The 19,690-nt window shown below is 34.7% G+C and overlaps 6 protein-coding genes across 15 annotated transcripts in view; 3 read left to right on the plus strand and 3 right to left on the minus strand.

The window, feature by feature from the left end:
• Positions 1-10,512, plus strand: part of LOC111487521 (protein IMPAIRED IN BABA-INDUCED STERILITY 1-like) — a 16,153-nt gene extending 5,641 nt beyond the window's left edge. The window contains exons 8-9 of one of the 2 annotated variants that reach the window (XM_023134949.1): positions 9,567-9,700; positions 10,228-10,512. In XM_023134949.1, coding sequence (XP_022990717.1) covers positions 9,567-9,700; positions 10,228-10,236 — 143 coding nt within the window. In that variant the 3' untranslated portion in view covers positions 10,237-10,512. The remainder of the gene's footprint in view (positions 1-9,566; positions 9,701-10,227) is intronic. The other variant, XM_023134947.1, reaches the window with a different exon arrangement.
• On the minus strand, positions 172-6,417 carry LOC111487522. 5 transcript variants are annotated; one of them, XM_023134951.1, is made up of 11 exons: positions 6,106-6,262; positions 5,927-6,014; positions 4,915-5,254; positions 3,622-3,705; positions 3,070-3,531; positions 2,842-2,974; positions 2,582-2,744; positions 2,375-2,503; positions 1,358-1,552; positions 912-1,034; positions 172-713 (listed from the first exon to the last, which is right to left on the minus strand). In XM_023134951.1, exons 3-11 carry the CDS (start codon positions 5,195-5,197, stop codon positions 600-602), a joined length of 1,686 nt encoding a protein of 561 aa, XP_022990719.1. In that variant the 5' UTR covers positions 5,198-5,254; positions 5,927-6,014; positions 6,106-6,262; the 3' UTR covers positions 172-599. The 5 variants fall into 5 exon arrangements, with proteins under 5 accessions (XP_022990719.1, XP_022990721.1, XP_022990718.1 ...); XM_023134953.1 differs by lacking the exons at positions 5,927-6,014; positions 6,106-6,262 and adding an exon at positions 6,272-6,417; XM_023134950.1 differs by having other exon boundaries at positions 5,927-6,262.
• LOC111487526 (transmembrane protein 230-like) lies at positions 9,570-12,407 on the plus strand. 3 transcript variants are annotated; one of them, XM_023134958.1, is made up of 4 exons: positions 9,570-9,700; positions 10,228-10,549; positions 11,055-11,153; positions 12,335-12,407. In XM_023134958.1, exons 2-3 carry the CDS (start codon positions 10,279-10,281, stop codon positions 11,132-11,134), a joined length of 351 nt encoding a protein of 116 aa, XP_022990726.1. In that variant the 5' UTR covers positions 9,570-9,700; positions 10,228-10,278; the 3' UTR covers positions 11,135-11,153; positions 12,335-12,407. The 3 variants fall into 3 exon arrangements, with proteins under 3 accessions (XP_022990726.1, XP_022990727.1, XP_022990725.1); XM_023134959.1 differs by lacking the exon at positions 12,335-12,407 and adding an exon at positions 11,417-11,432; XM_023134957.1 differs by lacking the exon at positions 12,335-12,407 and having other exon boundaries at positions 11,055-11,415.
• Positions 12,353-13,944, minus strand: LOC111487527. Its single transcript, XM_023134960.1, has 2 exons — positions 12,510-13,944; positions 12,353-12,452 (listed from the first exon to the last, which is right to left on the minus strand). Exons 1-2 carry the CDS (start codon positions 13,601-13,603, stop codon positions 12,359-12,361), a joined length of 1,188 nt encoding a protein of 395 aa, XP_022990728.1. The 5' UTR covers positions 13,604-13,944; the 3' UTR covers positions 12,353-12,358.
• Positions 13,945-16,002: 2,058 nt separating this feature from the next.
• Positions 16,003-19,182, plus strand: LOC111487628 (vesicle transport v-SNARE 13-like). Of its 2 annotated transcripts, none has more exons than XM_023135097.1 (6): positions 16,003-16,078; positions 16,395-16,499; positions 17,683-17,741; positions 17,827-18,015; positions 18,380-18,550; positions 18,798-19,182. In XM_023135097.1, the coding sequence occupies exons 2-6, from the start codon at positions 16,406-16,408 to the stop codon at positions 18,948-18,950; spliced, it is 666 nt and encodes a 221-aa protein (XP_022990865.1). In that variant the 5' UTR covers positions 16,003-16,078; positions 16,395-16,405; the 3' UTR covers positions 18,951-19,182. The 2 variants fall into 2 exon arrangements, with proteins under 2 accessions (XP_022990865.1, XP_022990864.1); XM_023135096.1 differs by having other exon boundaries at positions 16,013-16,176.
• Positions 19,099-19,690, minus strand: part of LOC111487627 — a 1,429-nt gene continuing 837 nt past the window's right edge. Inside the window, exons 4-5 of one of the 2 annotated variants that reach the window (XM_023135095.1) lie at positions 19,459-19,656; positions 19,099-19,367 (exon numbers count right to left, since the gene is read on the minus strand). In XM_023135095.1, the coding sequence (XP_022990863.1) occupies positions 19,275-19,367; positions 19,459-19,656 (291 nt within the window). In that variant the 3' untranslated portion in view covers positions 19,099-19,274. Of the gene's footprint in view, positions 19,368-19,458; positions 19,670-19,690 lie in introns of both variants that reach the window. The other variant, XR_002719100.1, reaches the window with a different exon arrangement.

The following is a 19,690-nucleotide window of genomic DNA, read 5'->3' on the forward strand; positions in this document are numbered from 1 at the left end:
AGTTTTTTTTTTTTTTTTTTTTTTATTTCCTTTAAAAAAAATTCAATCTCGAAAAAAAATATAAGTATAAAATTAAGAATTTTCGTATTTATAGTTTTAATTTGTCCCATTTTAAATTATTAAAGTAACTAAAATAAAGTCAAAATCACTCGAATAATAGTACACAAGTCCTTGAATGTAACGAAAATTTATTTTTTTTCTTTTTCAAACAATAGTGAGAGGATTGGAATGAATGATCCACGAAGGAAGTTACTAACGTCTCGACTATTTGATCTCTATGCTCATATCGACGTCGTATTCTTTGGCTCTCATTATTACAACGATGCAATAAACATGTACAGAGAGATTGGTTATAAATTTTTAACAGGACATTGAGGCATTGCTAGTCAAGGCTTGCTTCTTTAATGGTTGGAGCTTTGGGGTGGGAGGAAGAACAGTGATTCATTGGACAAAAATGAAGGTTACCTTTGGATTAGATAGTCGGACCGATGGGTCGGTATTTTCGTGAGTTAAAATGGATGTCGTCTGCCTGTCGTTGTTGAGCCTGCTCGAGTCATGACATGTTGGACCAAGTCAAGAAACGTACCATATGGTCAGTATCAATCTTCTTCAAAGGTCACTAATGTGGGTATCTGTCCATGATCCATAAAATCAATCTTATTCAGCCTCACACAACACAGAACTTGCTCTGGCAGTTCTTCAGGTTTTTGTGCCTGTTTTAGCAGAGAAGCAATTAAAAACAGATTTGGTTTGGCTCAACAACACTATTTCTTACTGTTCTATCAATGTATGTATGCAATACTGCTATCTGCTATCGTTTTCGTTTTTAAAATCATGTTCAACTTCAGTTTTAACATCAAACGATTTGACGTACCAAATGAATGATCGAAGTGTTTGACCAGAATATATACCTGGATGGTTAGAGCAAGATCAAGTATTCCGTTTTTCAAACGTTCTCGAAATGATTCGAGCCCCTTTCTAGATATATAGCTGAAACGATGAATGTCCAGATCAATCTCGAAGTAATTTTGGCCCTGCAATTGTTAAAAGATCGTTGAACGTATAAGAAAACATAAAATTTCAGAACGAACACTGTCATTTTCCCTTGGCCTAATACAACGCACCACTAGTATTCATCGCTTATCTAAGCCAAGATCGTTCGTATGAATTATGGCCAATACCAGGTATAAGCAGCGGTTTAAAATCCAGAGCTTAAACATATTATGACAACTTTACGTAAGACAGTTTGGTTTTTGATCAAAACTTGTAAGCTAAAGGTTCCTTCATCACTGTTCTAATTCTAAAACGGAATCAGAATATTCAAAGGACGTTCGTTCTAATGTTTCTAATTAAGTACCTTGTAAAAGTTGTGCTGCGGCCGTGACAGGACGGGTTTTTCATTATAAGCGCTAACGAGCTTCCTTTCAGTAGAGCTCAAATGGAGATCCTCTGGATTAACCACCCCTGCCATAATCTTAAGCCGTTCCCTGAATGGAACAGTAGAATCTTTCGTAAATCCTTTGGTTTTTTCCATCTCATCATCAATCAATTTCTGTAGAGTAAGCAAAATGAGAAAATGATAGAGTGAGAAAGAGCAGAAAATCAAATTGAAAAGCCAAAAAGCTCAGCATACTAAGTTGAATTCGATATGAATGCTAGTGTAACGGCCCAAGCTCACCGCTAGCAGATATTGTCCTTTTTTAGGTTTTTCCCTTGCCGCTCGCAGATATTATCCTCTTTGGGCTTTCTCCTTAAGAGTTTTTAAAACGCGTCTACTAGAGAGAAGTTTCCAAAGGGGTGTTTCGTTCTCCTCCTCCGGCGTCCTCACTGGCACTTGGTCCCTTCTCTAATCGATGTGGGACCCTCCAATCCACCACCGTTAGCAGATATTGTCTTCTTTGGGCTTCCCCTCAAGGTTTTTTAAAATGCATCTACTAGGGAAAGGTCTTCTTTGGGCTTCCTCTCAAGGTTTTTTAAAATGCATCTACTAGGAAAAGGTTTCCTCACTCTTATAAAGGGTGTTTCGTTCTCTTCCCCAACCGATGTGGGATCTCACAATCCATCCCCCTTTGGAACCAGCATTCTTCCTGACACATCGCCTCATGTCCACCCCCTTCAGGGCTCAGCCTCTTCGCTGGCACATCACCTGGTGTCTAGCTTTGATACCATTTGTAACGGTCCAAGCCCACTGTGTGTAGATATTGTCTTCTTTGACTTTTCCCTTTTGGGCTTCCCCTCAAGGTTTTTTAAAACGTGTCTGCTAAGGAGAGGTTTCCACACTCTTATAAAAGGTGTTTCGTTCTCCTCCCTAACCGATGTGGGATCTCACAGCTAGTTTTTTTAGTGAAAAAAACGGGGTGGAAAAGGAAAGTACCTTGATGCTTTCCTGATAATGAAGAGAGATATCCTCATCAAACTTCTCAGAAACCTTGAAATACAAAACTAGACTCATTCCTTCACCATCACTATCACCAAGGAACATTGCAGCAGGATAAATAGGCAACTGCAACAAATTACAAGGCTTTTAAATGCCATGAACGTAGTCATGAACGTAGAAGGTGTTAACAAAATTAAGCAGTACCTGAATGTTTACAATGAGTAATGGAGGCACTTTTGCATCAGATTTTACAAAAGGAAGCTCCAGATGTTGAGCAATGTGGTTGATTTTCGTCGGACACATAAATAAATCGACGCCGATTGGAACATAAGGACTCGTATTCGGGGCAGGATATTTCTTCTTATCTCTACATTGAAAGATCAGAAGAAACTTATAAAGTTCGCAAAATAACAGAAGAAATCACAGACAAAATTCATGATATTGAGTGAAAGAAAATTGCATACTTGAAGTAGCTTTCGCCACGAAGTTTAAAAGTTGATGGTGGAATCTCGGACCAGCTTCCTGGAGGTGTTTTCTCCCCTGAAAAATATGGTATATGTCCCGCTTTCGGACGGTATAGATACTTCTTTGATTGGCCTGTTGCAAACGATAAATTAGACGGGTTGTTATTGCTCGTTCCCCAGACCGAAACAAGTAAATCTATGTGAGGTGCAAATTATATGAACACTTACATTTTTCTATGGTTTCTTCTCCATCACATGACCGTCTCTTAAAGGAAAGCCTGAAAACTGCTGACTGCTTTTTGAGTCCCTGAGGAGTCTGAGAAGTCAAAATCTTCTCGTTGAAACTTATAGAAGGAACGATGCAAGGTAAGGCAGACTTTAATGTATTCTCTTGATTCTTCTCTAGAGAATTGTGGCAATCGTCTTTTAGATCTTTGAAGCTGCCATACGAACGATCTAACATCGACCTCTTCTTGCTGGAAATTTCATTACCTTGGCAATTCATGAGTCCAAATCCATATTCATCCTTGTTCTTGATATTTTCTGGTTTCCCTCCATCTATTTTTAGATAGCTTTCATGGTATTCTTCATATTTGCATCTATTTTCCAGAAAGCGCGACGATCTTTCATACTGAACCACTTGGCCACTCGAGATGTTCCTGATCGGATTTCCTATGGATGGAAAACCATCTGCGAAGAACCGATGATCAAACAGTCAATACTCAAGAACTGAATCTTAAAATGCTTACAAGAAGATAAAAACCGATGATCAAATATTACCTCCATGCAAACTACTGAATTCATCGTCTGAGTCGGATTCCAGAACACTGACTGAGTCAAACCAAGCTTCATCTTGGCCTATTGCTGAAACATTACAATTGGAAATCAAGTTCAACGAGTTAGTAACTTCTATTAACATTGTTCCTAAGATGCTGGAGTGAAATGGCAAGTATTTGACTTCAGACAAAACAATAGAGTCAAACATAGACTTCAAATCAGACCATATAATCATTAGGAAAAGGAAGCATAAAGGAGGATGTTTGTGCATAGATATATTGCACAATCATAAATTTGTTGCCACTTTATAGCTCAAGAGATCAAAATGATGCATAGTTCCAAACCAGAACAAATGTGTAACGGCCCAAGCTCACCGCTAGCAGATATTGTCCTCTTTGGGCTTTCCTTTTCGTGCTTCCCCTTGAGGTTTTTAAAATGTGTTGCTAGGGAGAGGTTTTCACACCCTTATAAAGGGTGTTTCGTTCTTCTCCCTAATCGATGTGGGATCTTACAATTCACCCCCTTTGGGGCCAAGCGTCCTCACTGGCACTCGTTCCCTTCTCCAATCAATGTGGGACCCCCCAACCCACCCCCTTTCAAGGCCTGATATCCTTGTTGGTACACCACCTTGTGTCCACCCCCTTCAAGGCTCAGCCTCCTTGCTAGCACATCGCCCGATGTCTAGATCTGATACCATTTGTAACGGCTCAAACCCACCCCTAGCAGATATTATCCTCTTTGGGCTTTCCCTGGTTCCCCTCAAGGTTTTTAAAACGCGTCTGCTAGGAAGAGGTTTCCACACCCTTATAAAGGGTGTTTCGTTCTCCTCCCCAATCGATGTAGGATCTCACAAAATGACAGTTCAAAAGGAACTACATTAAGACAATATCTCATGCATATATCATCTTCAAGAATAATGGAATGGAAAATTCACTCATAAGTTATGGTGCATTTAAAATCACCATTCACAAGACCTTGATTTTTAAAAGAAGCACAACTTCAATTGTTGATAAGCTGCCTACGAGAAAAAAACTACACGACAGCAACGGAAGCATCAAACTTTTAGAAGAAAAAGAACCACTCAAACATGTTTTAACTAATTTTATGTTCTCAACAACGTTAAACAAGTTCATATATAGATCTATACATGGTGTAATGAGAACAAATAAAGAAATAAATACCAGAAAGACCAAATATCAATCACTTGCCAGACTCGTTTTATAAGATCCTACCAGAGACCCAAATAACATAATACAATGGTTTAATGGTTTAATGGTTAAACTGGAAGGGGCATACCGTTTGCATCATACTGACTGTGGAGCCATTGCAATTGAGTGAGGTGGAATGTTGAATTAGAAACCTCTGATCTTCTACATGTAGTGGTTGCACCATTCTCAAAATCCATATGAACAAACTCACTGACTGCATAATCAGTGACTCTATTTCCAGCATTGCTCTTCCTTTTTACGATAGCTCTCGGGATAGAACTCGAGATCTTTCGACCATATTTTCCAAACTGGTGATGCAATTTCTTCCGTGTTCTTCTCTCTTTAGATGGTGTTGATACACAGCCTCCCATGATAGCCTTCCAAAAATCAAAAGAATCACCCCAAGTTCGATTCACCTCATCAAATACCTGAAAAAAATGGTGTATTCAATAATCAATTTCGGATACATATTACAGTGATAATGTAAATCTCTACATACATCAATGTTCTGAGAGCACAAGAGAGATAGAGACAGATAGATCAAACAAAATTTTGGTGGAATCCCAAAACTAAAACGCTGAAAAGTCTGAGAAATTTGAAGCTTCAACCTTGAATCTGGAGAAATTGGAGACGAGAGAGAAAAAGAAGAGCCCTCTTTCCTTGGCTATGCCATCTCAAAAGAGAAAAACCAAATACAAAAGAACAAACAAATAGAAAAGGAAATTTGAGAGAAAAGGTTTGAGGGTCCACTTGAATGAATTGGAGGACATAATGTTTCATGAGTAAGAACCACATAAAAGAACAAATGGATGAAAACAACATCCATGAACAAAGTAGAACATGATGTCAATGTAAAAAAGAAAAAAAAAGAATTGAAAAACAGAACCATTTCACAGATGAAAACAAAAAATAATTGCGTTTTACTGTTCCTGACGATGGTGATAATGATTAACAACAACAACAACAACAACACCACAATATTAAAATACCAAAAACAAATACTCGTGATTCAACACTAAACCAAACAGAACAAGAACAACTTGAACAACTTGAACAAGAAGATTTCATCAACAAAACATAAGGAAAATGCAGGGACGAACCAGAACTGATCAAAGGGATTACAGAGAAGAACTTCCAGAAACGATTCCGTGATGCCGGGCGGATCACGGCGGAGCTATCTCCCTTTCCCTGCGACCCAAAAGTGAAGGAGGGGTTGAAATTGTGGAAAGGGTAGGTGGGTGGGTCCAAGAAGAAATCAGATCGAAGTGCAATAAAAAACCCAGATGGCGATTCTTCCTCGAAATGACAAAAAGAATCGTGGAAACACTAAAAAAGAAACAGTGAAATGGTGGAAGAAACGAAATGCAGAAGAAGCAGGAAGCAAAACGCAGAGATACTATGAAGGTTCTATTTGATCGCTCACTATCTTCTTCGCTTTCTTTCTTTTTTTTCTCCTGAAATTTAGGTTTGCTCTGTCTTGGAATTTGTCGGCACAGAAACAGAGTGAGAGAGAAGGATCAGCTGGTGTTGTCTTCTTCCGGCTTCAGGAGTTGTCTTCCACCAATTCCGTGTTACAAATTTTTCAGTCGTTGCCTCCGTCTTTTCTTTTCATTATTTATATTTATATTGTCAAATTAAACCATTAATAATCAAAACAACCGCCAAAATCAACTTCAACACGTTTTTTCTCTCTTTATCTTAAGATTTTTTTTTTTAATTAAACTTTAAAATAATGTTTTAATTTTTAATGAAGGGTTTCCTATGGCTAAGTAAGAATCAATTTGGAGGGTTATACACCAAGTGCGTCTCCTCGCAAGAGATTTCCACTCTTATGTTCTCCTCTCCAACCGACGATGATCTCACAATCTATCTACTTGGGAGCCCAGAGTATTCGCTGACACATTGCTTGGTATTTGGTTCAAATATCATAGAAACAGTTTAAGTCTACCACTAACAGATATTGTCCGCTTTAGCCCATTACGTTACACGGGTGTTTATAAGGATAAATGTTCACACCCTTATAAACAAACTTTGTTCCCATCTACTACGAAGGTGGAATCTCACAATTAAAAAAAAAAAAAAATGCATAACCATAAGTATATTAATATTGAGATTTTGAAATATTTTTTTTAGTAAAAGATGATGTATTTTTATCTAGTTTGATTCAATGAATGTTAAACGTCCAGTGCCAAAGTTACTAAATTGGTAAGTCGTCAATCCCTAAAACGGATTATGTAATATACTTTATTTACTAGGTTACAGGGGTGCATTTTACCAGAGGTTTCTATCGTATCAATCTACCCTTATTTAATTTATGTTGAAGCATATACTCGGGGAGAGGTGCAAGACGAATGAAAGAATGATTAGAATAAAACATTTAAAAACAATAATTTAAAACATACGAGCAAGCAAGTACTTAATATTTATTTTGACTTAAAACGTATCGATTATCTTTCTAAGCTTGTTTTATAATATAATAATATCTATTTGATCTATACCTGCAATAATTATATAATTTTTATTTTAATTTAATCTTCGTGCTCATAATATACAATGATCCCATTAAATAAGCTTGTTTTATTTTTTATTTAATTATTTTCGTGGGGATGGATTAATTAAACTTTTTTTCTTTTAAATATGATAATTTATTATTATTATTATCCTCATCATATCATTATAATTCATAGGTTAAATTATTAATATATATATATTGTAATTTACATTTATTACCTAAAAGATACCATTATTAATTTTAATTTTCGTGTAAAAAATGATTTATATTCTAATAATAGGTTTTAAACTTTTATAAAAATAAGTGGTAACATAGTAATTTTTTAAAGAATAAAGCTATTTTTTAAATAAATAGAAAAATTAAAATATTTGCTATATTTTTATAAGTACTAGATAAGGATGAAATTTAAAAGTATGAGTTTTATTAAATTAAAATCAAATTTAACCACTTGATAATTAAAATAAAAAATAAAATAAAATACTTATTTAACTAAGATTAAAAAAAAGAGAGACTAAGAGAGTATTTAAACTACTAATGTGATTGTATTATTTATAATTTTTAATGTCTAGAAGGGATTAATTGATCATTTAATGACCATTGACTTTATAAAGTCAACAATTGTATTGAGATTTGGTCACCAAATCCCACCATGGCATCCCCAGTCTTCTTTGGGGCATTATGGTCTTTTCGTAAGGCAATGAATATTGAAAACCCACTATGAATTTTACTTTAGTATATATAAATTTGTGACAAATCATATCTTATATGATAAAGAAATAAAAAAAGGTTAAAGACATTGGAATTATGAATTCATCAAGAAAGGCGTGGCATATGGTAGCAACACATGTAACACATTAATTTTAATAACATATTATATAATGTATGGTCCAACAAAAAAATTATATATATAAAAATAAAAATAAAAGATATGGTAATGTTTAATTTTGAAAATAAGCCAAAAAAAATCCAACTTCAATATAGCTGTATTCCTCAACCCCATATATTTTGTTTTAAATAAATAATTTATTTGTTAAAAAAGGAAGAAAAAAAAAATGATAAATATGCTCCCAATTTCTAACCCCACCATTTTCATCGCCTTTCTTAAATTATGAAATGGAATTATTTTGTTTGATTTGAACTTTGTCTAACTTTATTGTGACAAATGATGAACAAAATGTTATCAAAATTTGGTCACATCTCATCCATACCGACCATTATTCAACTAGCTTTAAAGGTATAAATATTTTTTTTCTTTTCACGATAAAAAAATATTAGAAGATCATGAACATACAATTAAGAAATGTTGTACGACTTTTGGAGTGAATATTTTAGCTCTGGATCGACCTCGCCTAAAATAGGTGCACTAGAAAAGGAAGGCGAAACTCGAAAAGTGTATTAAAAATTAAGATATTATTATTGTTGAATATGAAATTTATATTATTTATCTAGCTGTTCACCTTATGATAATATTATTTTTATAATATAACTTTTTAATTTAATAAAAATAACCTTAAAATTGATCCCAAGTTTTAAAATATTAAATATTAATAATTATCCAAAATAACAACTATATTAATTTTTAGTTAATAATTTATTATCATTACTTTATTCATTGCTTTCCTACCATTAATATTTTAAACACAACCAAATTAATGAAGATACAGGAAATATTGCATTAATCACTCGATTATATATTAATTTTATATTTGTTATAATTATAATTATATATAAGAATCTATCCCTGCTATTAAAGACAGATTATTAAACACTTTTCGAAGCGTATAACCTAACAGTTTTGTAAGTAGATGACTTGTCATTTATAAATGTGATTACAAGTCCTATAAAAGCAACCTCATTCACAGGACCCATCCTATTGGTGAGTCGGAACAAGGTTTAATTTGACTAGTCCAATTTTATTTTAATGATAATTTTGTAATTTTTATAGATGGTAAAAATAATATTTGATATTTTGGAACTAAAGGATGAAATTCAAATGTATAGTATAAAAACCGAACCGAACCAAACCACGTTTTTTTTTTTTTTTTTTTTTTTAAAATTTTAAATTTAGCTTTATACACCCTTTAGGGGAAAAAAGAGAGAAGAAAAAAGCATAGCCAGCCGGCCCAGCCCAATAATGATTAAAGGGCTGGGCTCAACTTGAAGTTCAAGGTCCAGGAATCCAGTCAACCAGTTTCAGTCACCGTCGAATCCAAGATCGAAGAAACGACGGGCTTTGCTCACAGCCTCCGGTGAGATTTCGAAAGAAGCTTCTCTCCGACTTTTCATTCCGGCGGGACTTTCGAAACTTCCCGATCGTGTACTATCGTCTCTTCCATTTTGCCTTTTACATTGGCTATTCAAGGTAGAGTCTCTCACCTTTTCTGTTGCCTCTCTGGATTGTAGGGATTCAATTGCTCCTTTTCAAATGTCTGTTATCAGGTTGTAAGATTTTATATATATATTCATTTTACTTCTGATTAGAAGAATGCAGAATTATAATAGATTCAAGCGGGAAAAATTTCCCTCAAATTTATCATGAAATCAGTCAAATCAGTCGAGCCTACCTTATTTTCTACTTTTTCAGGATCTGGGAAGAACTATGGCATGAAATTCTGACTCTCTTATGACCACAGAGCATTACGATTCTCTTTAAAAAAAAAAAAAATAAGAAACCAAATTAGTACCTGGCTGAGGTTGAAATGCATGGGATTTTTTTTTTTTTTCCAAACTTTATTTTTATTTTTTCTCATGTTAATTGGTCGGTGATCATTATAGTTTATGTGCGGTTTTGACAATGCTTATAATCCACTGTGTTTAATATTGGTAATCATGTTAAAATGTAATCCGTTCTAGATGTCTTTTTAATGTGTTTGGTTCTTAATTTTAAAGGTGGCTTGATTTAGTTGAAATTTGAAGACTCCATTCTTAATAATCGTTGTCATGGCATCTAGACGGAGTGTTCGTTACAGCTCCCTTGCCGCTGATGATAACGATCTTGATTATGAAGGAAGTCAATATGATCCTCGCTTTTACTATACCCCAAAAGCTTTTGACAAGATCCCGTGGAAATCCATTGCTCTTGCTCTCTTCCTGTTGCTTCTTGGGTCATTGCTTTTGTTTCTTTCGTACTTCGTATTAACTGGTCACATGGCTGGAGAGAAATCACAAGCTTATGGTCTTTTAGCATTGGGCTTTCTAACCTTCCTCCCAGGTATTGATGAGAATTTATTCTTCATGATTTCTTGAATGTAATTCTTGTATCATTTATTTCTACTGTATGCGAAGTGTTGTAGTACTGGTGTCATGATAATGATTTTGGTTTAACAGTCAGACGACAATATGGAATCCAATGGTGTCATGGTCATGTAGAACAATGACATAATGTAGAAAGGGAAATTTTGGGTCAAAGAAATTTCTAAAACACTCCAATTGGCACAGATTGGCGGGGGAATATTTTACAGAAGAAATTGTCAATTTTATAAAAATTTTGTCAAGTTTATTAGATAACACGAAAGGACGCCAAATTTCTACGAAGAAAGTTTTTTTCGAAAAATTTCTAACTTTTGGACGCTTTTTCACGTGAAGAATTTGAGTTAAGAGTGTTGTGTTACCAAGCTTAAGTGACTATCAATTTAATTTATTTGGTTCGAAGTGGTGTTGACTCATCCTGCCTTAGAAATTTGATAATCTGAGAAACTTTTGCTTTGTCGTTGCAGGCTTTTATGAGACTAGGATTGCGTATTATGCATGGAGGGGCGCTAATGGATATTGCTTCGCTTCCATTCCCGATTACTAGGGGTTTCTATCTCAATGGTGTATGCTTATCTCATCTCTCTTTCAATGTAAAACTATCATATGAAGTTAGAAAATTGTTTGTACAGAATTATGTCTATTGAGTTTGCAGCGTATTCATCGTTTATTCCTTTTTCTTAGCTTGTTTAGATTTAGAAAAACGATAATCATGTAGGTGTGATTTGTTAACAAGACTTGTTGCTAAAACGCATGAACTCTCATGTCCATGCAAAAACTTCAAATGAAATCATTCTATGACTACCGGAGTGGAACAAGGTTTATGCAGGATTTGAACTTTTTTCTGGATTACCTGTGCAGAAGAGAACGTAAAGAAGGCACAGGTTGTTTCATACCAAAACACTAGATGAATTTTTAGTTGCACCTGATGCTTTTATGAATGTTATCTTTGATTGATTTATATATTTATAATTTCTAGACTTCGATGCTCAAAAACATTGTCGATTGTTATAAACCTTTAATCGTCCTACTGCCCATATTTTAGCACAATCAAAAAATCCAGTTGTAGATTGAAGATTTCTTAGTTTTAGCGAAGGACAAACTAAAAGATTTGTCAACTTTGTCCATAAACGGCTTGATGGGATCCCTCCAATCCCAAAAACTTCTATTTCAACAATTGATTATTTTGTTCTTCTTGGAAGCTGTCTAATGCTGGACGGAAAATCCGAAGCAAACTACTTTAGGGGGAAAAAGAGTAACCCTTTCTTGTGTGCGATTTAATTGTATTTGCACCAATTTGATTTTATAATCAAATTCTTTAGCTAAGAAGAGAGTGTAGGCTATGTTTGGTATGTCTACATTCTTTCCTTACACAAGAAGTGGACAATTATTCAACGCAAGTGTGTGAACATAGGCCTAAAGAGAATATGCTTTTTTTTTTCCCCCTTTTTTTTTGTTTAGCTTTGTTTCTTCAGTGTTGCGATATCTGTTCATCTGGGATTGGTATTTTCTTTTATCATCATGTATTTCGCATAAATCAAAGTAATGAATAAAGGAAGACTAGCTAGGTTGAAAATTAAGATGAAAATTAATTGTTTGGTGGATAAGATATGAATTTAACAATGCATCCCAATTGTTCTTCTCCATCCATAATCTATATAGATATATGGTTAGACTTCAGTTTTTCATTAAGAAAGAAACAGGAGAGAGAAAAAAAAAGTCCCAGAAACCCAATTTTCTCTTTCAGGACTTCCACTTGATGATGGCGAACTCAATTAACGAAGCAAATGGGTGGAAGATCCAGTGAACTCCAAATCGACAAGTCAACTTCACTGCTTGAAAAAGACTCCATTTCAGGTGAACAGCTTTCTTCTTTATCTTCTTCCTCCTCCATCTTCTTCTCTTTCATCACTTGCTGATACTCCTCCTCCTCTTCTTCTTCTTCTTCAACCTTCTCCTCATCTGATCTCTTTCTGTCACATGCTTTTCTCAAGCTTGCTATCAGCTCAGAAGATCTCCCTCTCCCATTCCCACCATCTTTCCCAAGCTTCAATTTTAGGCATTCATTAATCCCATTAAAGGCATATAGAGACGCTGATATCTTTCTCTCATATTTCATCCTTTTCATGGCTTCTCTCAGCATTGAAGGTGGCTGATCATCTTCATTGATCCCTTCTGCTTCCATTGGCTCCCCTATCTCCTCTGCAATCTCAAATGGAGAGTAGTAACATGGTGGCCCAATGTCATCGAGGAAATGAAAATCCAAAACACTTGATTTTTCTTCTGCTTCTTCTTGTTGGATTCCACTTTTTTCATCTCCTTCTGAGGTACTCATCTGGGTTATTCCCAACCAGTTGCTGCTCTCCATATCTCCACCGTCTGATTCATCTTTCTCAGTCAAACATGACTCAAAACTCCTACTGATTTCTTCAATATTGGGGTTGTTGGTGGTGAAAACTTCATGGTCGTTGAGCAAATCACTTAGAACTTTGTCTGTTAAACATGTTGTTGCCAATTCTTCTCTGCATCGATATTCATTTGTGTGTAAAATCCTCTCTTGCGTTGGCTGGTGTTTCTGTTCTTGATGATTATTTGGAAGATTGTTGTTATTGATGGACTTGTTTCTTGCATTCAGCCTTTGGATAAGAAGATTGGTGATCTTTGAAGGAAGGGCTGGTGATGAAGCTGATAAAGGGGAGCAAGGCCAGAAGTTGGTTCTTGTGTTGGAGCCACGGAGCAAGCAAGCTGCCTCATCATAAGCTCTAGCTGCTTCCTCAGCTGTGTCAAATGTGCCCAACCATACTCTAATCTTTTGTATGGTGTCTTTGATCTCCGCCACCCATCGCCCCGACGGTCGTTGTCGGACGCCAACGAATCGCTTTCGGGCTCTTCGAATTCCTCCTAGCTCTGCTGCCACCGCGTCCTCCTTCACCATTTCATCCCATCCCATAGCTCCTCCTTCACCGGAGCTCTTGTCTTCCTCCACTCCTTCAACAGCCTTTCTCTTTCTTGCCATTTGCTATGATTTTTGTTTCGGCTAATTGTCTTCCTCTTCCCCTTTTAGTGAAGAAGACACTGGAAAGTTAGGATTGCTCGACTTCACCTTGAGTTGCTGTAAGTACATATTTATAAAGGGGAAAGAAGAGAAGTGCTAAAGGCCGGGGAATTGAAATGGTTTTTCGTGAAGTTTTGGTCCTACATTTTTGTAATTTTTAATATTGGCTTCATCTTAAGGGGCCACATGGCAGTTGATCAACAACTGCAAAACTCAAACCAGGTATGTTAGTGATGTGATTTTTCAAGTGAATTTTCTGACTCATTCAAAAGGGTTTCTTTATGGCTTAATTAACTTCTTATTTTACTCCAAATCCTTGTAATCAATGATTTCAAGTATTGCTTTAATTGGTACTTAGAAAGAAAGAAAGAAAGATCTTTTTAGCATATAGAAGACAAATAACCTTGAAATTATCACTTTCATACAAGAGAATCAAATTCTATTTCATTTTGTGATGATAAATAAATAATATACGGTTTGTTCTAACTTGTATGGGCAATTGGGGTATAAGATTTATTGTAATACTCAAGTAAACGAGAAATACATGAAGGAACTAATATAGTATTCATGAGAATATAATGATTAACAATATTTAAAAGAATTGATAATTAAACGTGTTCAATTTGAAACAATCCTATGTTGAGTGATATTTGTTTGTAGGGGATAGTCTTCACTCTTAAAATGACGATTAAGTAATGCGTTTATGCAATAAGGGAAGGTATCAAATTTTGATTTCGAATTTTAGATAGGAGACATTATCGAGTGGAAAATGAAATGAACTCTGTTACATTTTACTTTGGATAATTAACCATATAATAATAATAATAATAATAATAATAATAAAAAAAAAGAAAAGGAGGTTAGCCTGACCAAATTGCTCTCTAACTATTTGTGTTTTGGCAATGAACGTAAATGGAAAGCGATTTATCCAATGTATTTAATGTCACATCATAGGTTAAATATTAATATTTATTTATTTATTTATTTTGAATTTGAGCTTACAAATGTGACACTAGAAATTTAATTTAAAACTTTATAGTTAATCATTGAATATCATATTATTTAACTAAATTTGGGTAACGTCACCCTAAAAAGTTCTAGATGTCGACAAATTTTTAATTATTTATTTATTTATAAACAATAATACTATTTGATATTATACAACAAAAACACATACAAAAAGTCAAAAACTTTGTTACCCTTTCGTTTTTATCTCTCGATTTTAAAAATGAAGACAATCAAATAAGACAATACACCTAATAATTTACCCTAAAAGAAATACACAAAATATTACACATAGTTATAATAGAAAATAAAATAAATTTTTTTAGTAATTTCATATTTTATTAAATTAAAATACAATCCACAATTTCTTATGAATAAATGAAAAAATAGGCTAACAATCTTTGTACGTCTTTAAAGAAGAAAAAAAATTAATAAAAAGACAAAGTCGAGATTATATTAATTTTCAATTTAATCGTTCTTGAAATTAACCAAAATCCACTTGTTTCACAATGCTTATTATTATATGTAGGAGTTTTGAATGAATCAAACCCAAACAAATTATGAGCATTTGGAAGTTAATTATTTTGTTAGATGGATTCTAAAAGGAGACTTCTACTAGAGATATGCTTTTAAATTTCTTCCTTCATTTTCTTATTGTATTTAATTACAAACGAAACCCATTCAAAGAAGAAACAATTATTGTATTTAAATACCTCCATTTATTTATACCCATAAATCTTATATACTCAATTATTCTTTATTAAACAACTTTTACAACTAACTTAATTAGGATTATGTAACCACGATGCTTTGTTCTCCTCCTCAACCAAATGGGATATCACAATCTATCCTCTTTTAGGGTTCAGGGTTCTCGTTGGCACTTGTTCATTTCTCCAATTCATGTGGGACACTGCTCGTGTTCACCCCCTTCAAGGATTAGTCCCCTCACTGGCTCTTCCAGTTGGCTCCCTTATCCATGGTTGAGATGTGTGTTTCGAAATTGCATTTTTTAAAAATAGAATGGCATGCATGCATTTGTAGCGTCGAGCACAGTACCTACTCCTCTCTTCTCCTTGTCGCCGTTTTCGAACTTGCCAAAATTTCTCTCCAGTCGCTTCTAAAATAGATGAGGAATTTCATGGAGAAGCTTCTTCATCAGGTCATGTCGGTTGACATCTTCTAGTCTCATGTTTTTGTGAAAAAATTATATTAACTAGTTGAAGTATACAAACCTTACTACAACTTCAAAATAGTAATGATAAAATCATAAATCAAGATTAAAATTAGACATAAAAAAAGAAAAGAAAAAAAGAAAAAAAGTAAAGGTTGGAAACAAAAGTATATAATGAATTGGCTAAGTTCCTTGAGACGCCGTTGGCCATCGAAGCCTTCATTTGCAACAACAAAATTTGGTGCTTCCGACGGGCGTCGGTACCTATTCCTCTTGTTCTTTAATTGTTCCAATTGCGTAGTCACGAATTTTCACGTTCATCTTCGCCGTTGGGCTTCACCATCTCTGATCGAATTGGGTAACCTATCGATTGATGTCTAATTCTCAGGGTCTTCCCAGAAATTGGGACCTTACATGTTGATCGGAGAGCGTTTGTTTTTTTTTTAATTGAATCGAATTGAAGCGTTGATGTTATGTTTTCCTACGAAGTTTTTCGAATAATCTTGTTTGATTGGCTGGGATCTGTCGTGCGAGTAAAATGCTGATTTCGCTGATTTGGGCAATTTGATTTTGAAGGTTTGGGCACGATGAGTGAGGTGTTTGAAGGGTATGAGCGCCAGTACTGCGAGATCTCAGCGAACCTCTCAAGAAAGTGCACTTCGGCTGGTGCTCTAAATGGAGGTATTTCCACCTGTTGATTTGTGAATTTTGGTTTCCATATGTGGTTATATTTTCAGATTCCACCTGAAAATTAAATTGAAATTCGCGCCAGTGGCTATTTCTCGATGTCTGTTATATATTTGTTTATGGATTGCTGATTTGTGATGCTAAATAACAATCGATTCGGGGGTCAAAACTTGTCAAATCTTGGTTAAAATAACTTTTGTCTGATTTTGAATTATTTCAACAACATGTTTTTTGTCCTGTTATAAAAATATTTAAATGACATCATGATAAAATATTTTAACCTTTTCAAAATCACTCTCTACGTGCCATTAGTTAATAATCGAATTACTATTCATAAGCGAATAACTGTTCATAGAGAAACATTTATGCATATTGTTAAAATCTGGATCAGTTCTAAGTTCTGTTAGATCCCTCACTCTTCATGTTTAGCTTGTTCATTCTTGAATTGGGAAATAATTCAGAAAGAAGATTAGAAAGAGTCCACTCCATATGGTATATTTTCATTTCATGTTAATGATTATTGTAATAATACTCGTTTTATGGTTGCCTTTCGATTTCCGTATCTCTCAACTTTTAACTGTGTGGAGCCAAAATCCTCCCCGTAGATTATTTGATATTACAATGTAGGATACTTTTACTTTGAAGAGATGTAGTAGTTCATTCCAACACGTACATCCAAATACTCGCAAGTACTCGCAAATACCTGCCAATAGGATGGTACTGTATTAGTAAGAGAAAGGAGAGAGATGTCCCATCCCTTCTTTATGCTAATCCATATACATAGTCAGTCTCAAAGGTGTATAATTTGTCAAAATTTGCAGCCTTTTTGGTCATTCATTGATTGTTATCTTACCTTCTCTCATGGCTGCCAAACGTCAACTGAGAGAGGAGAAGCAATGGCTCACGAATCAATTGGTTTCAAGCGGACTCATGGAGTTACTGCTTGGATTATTGTAAAATAAGAGGATTTTTAATCCTTTCTCAGCTTAGGAAATGACTTTTTAAGTTTAAGTGTTCACTATCTAGCTTCAAATTTTCTCTAACCTTTTCTTAGTGATGATCATTAAAATTCAATTTGTTTAGTTTCTTTCAAATTGAAGCTTCTTATTATTTCGTTTAATATTAGAGAAAAAAATAGACTGACGTTATTTGCTACATGAATGTATCATACCTGCAGAGCAAAAGAAGCAAACGGTTTCTGAAGTGAAGGCTGGGATTGATGAAGCAGAAGCTCTGGTACTTAGTTGACATGTCCTTGTTGAGAAAAATGCCTTCAAACATCATCTTTCAATGTTAATATTATATTCTTTGTGCTTTCTAGATTCGAAAAATGGATCTTGAGGCCAGAAGTTTGCCTCCTAATGTCAAGGCTGTCCTTTTGGCTAAATTAAGAGAGTACAAATCTGACCTCAACAATTTGAAAAGTGAAGTTAAACGCATTGAATCCGGAAACTTAAATGCAGCCACTAGAGATGAGTTGCTGGAATCAGGAATGGCTGATACACTGACGGTATGTCTGTATCCACTGCTATACTAATTGTTTTTATTACATATATGTTGAAATGACTTATTTTCTTCATCACTGCCCCTGCCATAGAATCTTCCAATTTTTTTGACGGGTTATAATAAATATATAAATGGGTGCACTCATCAGCTGTCCAAGACAATATGTATTAGGTTGTTTTTTGCTGTGCCTCATTGGAAAACCAAAGATGTTGGTGCTATGTTTCCTGTAGTTGTCAACGTTAAAGTTTTTAACCTATAACACATGCTTTCTCTTCCTTAATTCTTGATTTTAAGTCCTGAAGCATTCATATATTATCTTTTGCAATTGTGTATTAGCTATGACTCATGCCTCCTACCATTTCATATAGGCATCGACTGATCAAAGAGCAAGATTAATGACCACAACAGAGAGGCTAGGTAAGTCTAGTGATAGAATTAAGGAAAGTCGAAAAACCATGCTAGAAACAGAAGAACTTGGAGTTTCAATTCTTCAAGATTTGCACTCGCAGCGACAGTCTCTCTTGCATGCTCATAATACGGTATGCGATTTTACTCTTCATGTTATTTGTGATGTAGATTCTTTATATTGTGTTCTTGTGATTATGATAAACCAGCCATTGTATTTCATGGCCGCCATTATCTTTGTCAAGCAAATCCTTCCCTAATTTTTCCTTCTTAAATTTAGGCTACTTGATTTTTTTTCTTTCATGTTTGTTTTTAAAAATGTATTGCTTTTGGGGGTCTCTCTGCTTGTAGTTTTTATTCTATATTTTCCACCTTTTTCAGCTTCATGGAGTAGATGACAACATTGACAAGAGTAAGAGAGTTTTAACCAACATGTCAAGAAGGATGAACAAGAACAAATGGATTGTTACATCCATTATTGTTGTCCTTGTCTTGGCCATTGTCCTGATTTTGTACTTCAAACTTTCTAAATAGCAAGGTTATCTCCTTCATTTGGGTGTTGCTTGTTGAAACATGACTTCGTGTTTTCTTTTCTTTTTTTCTTTGTGGTCTGTTGTGAGTTTGCACAATGACTCATGTCAAGATTAACTATTTCTTGCCTGCGTCTCAGTCTTCTGTGTTCAAAAAACAATATTAATGATGTATAAGGTTTACCCAACATTTAATGTACTGTTCCTAATACCTTACAGGACATGGTATTCGTTTACTTTGAGAATACACAGAAATGCTTTGAGCTAAAAAATTTGTTTACTTTCCCAAATGGTTTTATCTTCTATGCTTCTACTTATGTTCTACTAATTACTTCTTCTTCTCCTTCCTGAATGCACAATAATCCTCAACCAATCTATCCATGGCTTTAAGCTTCACGTCCTCAACCATTGCCTTCAAACCCTGTTCATCACAAACCTTTTAACAAATACATATGCATATAAATATATCAAGAGTTCTGAGTTTTAAAAAATGGTTTCCATGGCGTCTTTACCGTCTCTACGATGCTCTGGAAAACGTCTTTCGGAATGAAAGTCAGAGCGTCCGGGATATGGAAGCTGAGATTTATTTGGAGTTGAAACTTAAGGCGGCTTCTGATTCCAAATTTTTCACTGTAAATAGCTCCTCTAGAACAAACATTGGCTGAAGATGGCATGTAGTCTCTCTGGATCCCATTGAGCTCCCAATTTGTCTGCCCAAAAAAAAAAAAAAAAAAAAAAAAAAAA

This window comes from Cucurbita maxima, unplaced genomic scaffold, assembly GCF_002738345.1.
Source record: "Cucurbita maxima cultivar Rimu unplaced genomic scaffold, Cmax_1.0 Cma_Scf00012, whole genome shotgun sequence".
NCBI lineage: Eukaryota > Viridiplantae > Streptophyta > Magnoliopsida > Cucurbitales > Cucurbitaceae > Cucurbita > Cucurbita maxima.

Coding starts and splice junctions, on each gene's coding strand:
- LOC111487522 (XM_023134953.1), bottom strand. CDS start 5,197: ATGGGAGGCTGTGTATCAACACCATCTAAAGAGAGAAGAACACGGAAG. Junction 3,706..4,914: donor CAGTCAGTATGATGCAAACG/GTATGCCCCTTC, acceptor GTAATGTTTCAG/CAATAGGCCAAGATGAAGCT. Junction 3,532..3,621: donor ATTCAGTAGTTTGCATGGAG/GTAATATTTGAT, acceptor GGTTCTTCGCAG/ATGGTTTTCCATCCATAGGA.
- LOC111487526 (XM_023134958.1), top strand. CDS start 10,279: ATGGCATCTAGACGGAGTGTTCGTTACAGCTCCCTTGCCGCTGATGAT. Junction 10,550..11,054: donor CTTTCTAACCTTCCTCCCAG/GTATTGATGAGA, acceptor TTGTCGTTGCAG/GCTTTTATGAGACTAGGATT.
- LOC111487628 (XM_023135097.1), top strand. CDS start 16,406: ATGAGTGAGGTGTTTGAAGGGTATGAGCGCCAGTACTGCGAGATCTCA. Junction 16,500..17,682: donor GGCTGGTGCTCTAAATGGAG/GTATTTCCACCT, acceptor TCATACCTGCAG/AGCAAAAGAAGCAAACGGTT. Junction 17,742..17,826: donor TTGATGAAGCAGAAGCTCTG/GTACTTAGTTGA, acceptor TGTGCTTTCTAG/ATTCGAAAAATGGATCTTGA.
- LOC111487527 (XM_023134960.1), bottom strand. CDS start 13,603: ATGGCAAGAAAGAGAAAGGCTGTTGAAGGAGTGGAGGAAGACAAGAGC. Junction 12,453..12,509: donor GAAGAAGAAGAGGAGGAGGA/GTATCAGCAAGT, acceptor TAAAGAAGAAAG/CTGTTCACCTGAAATGGAGT.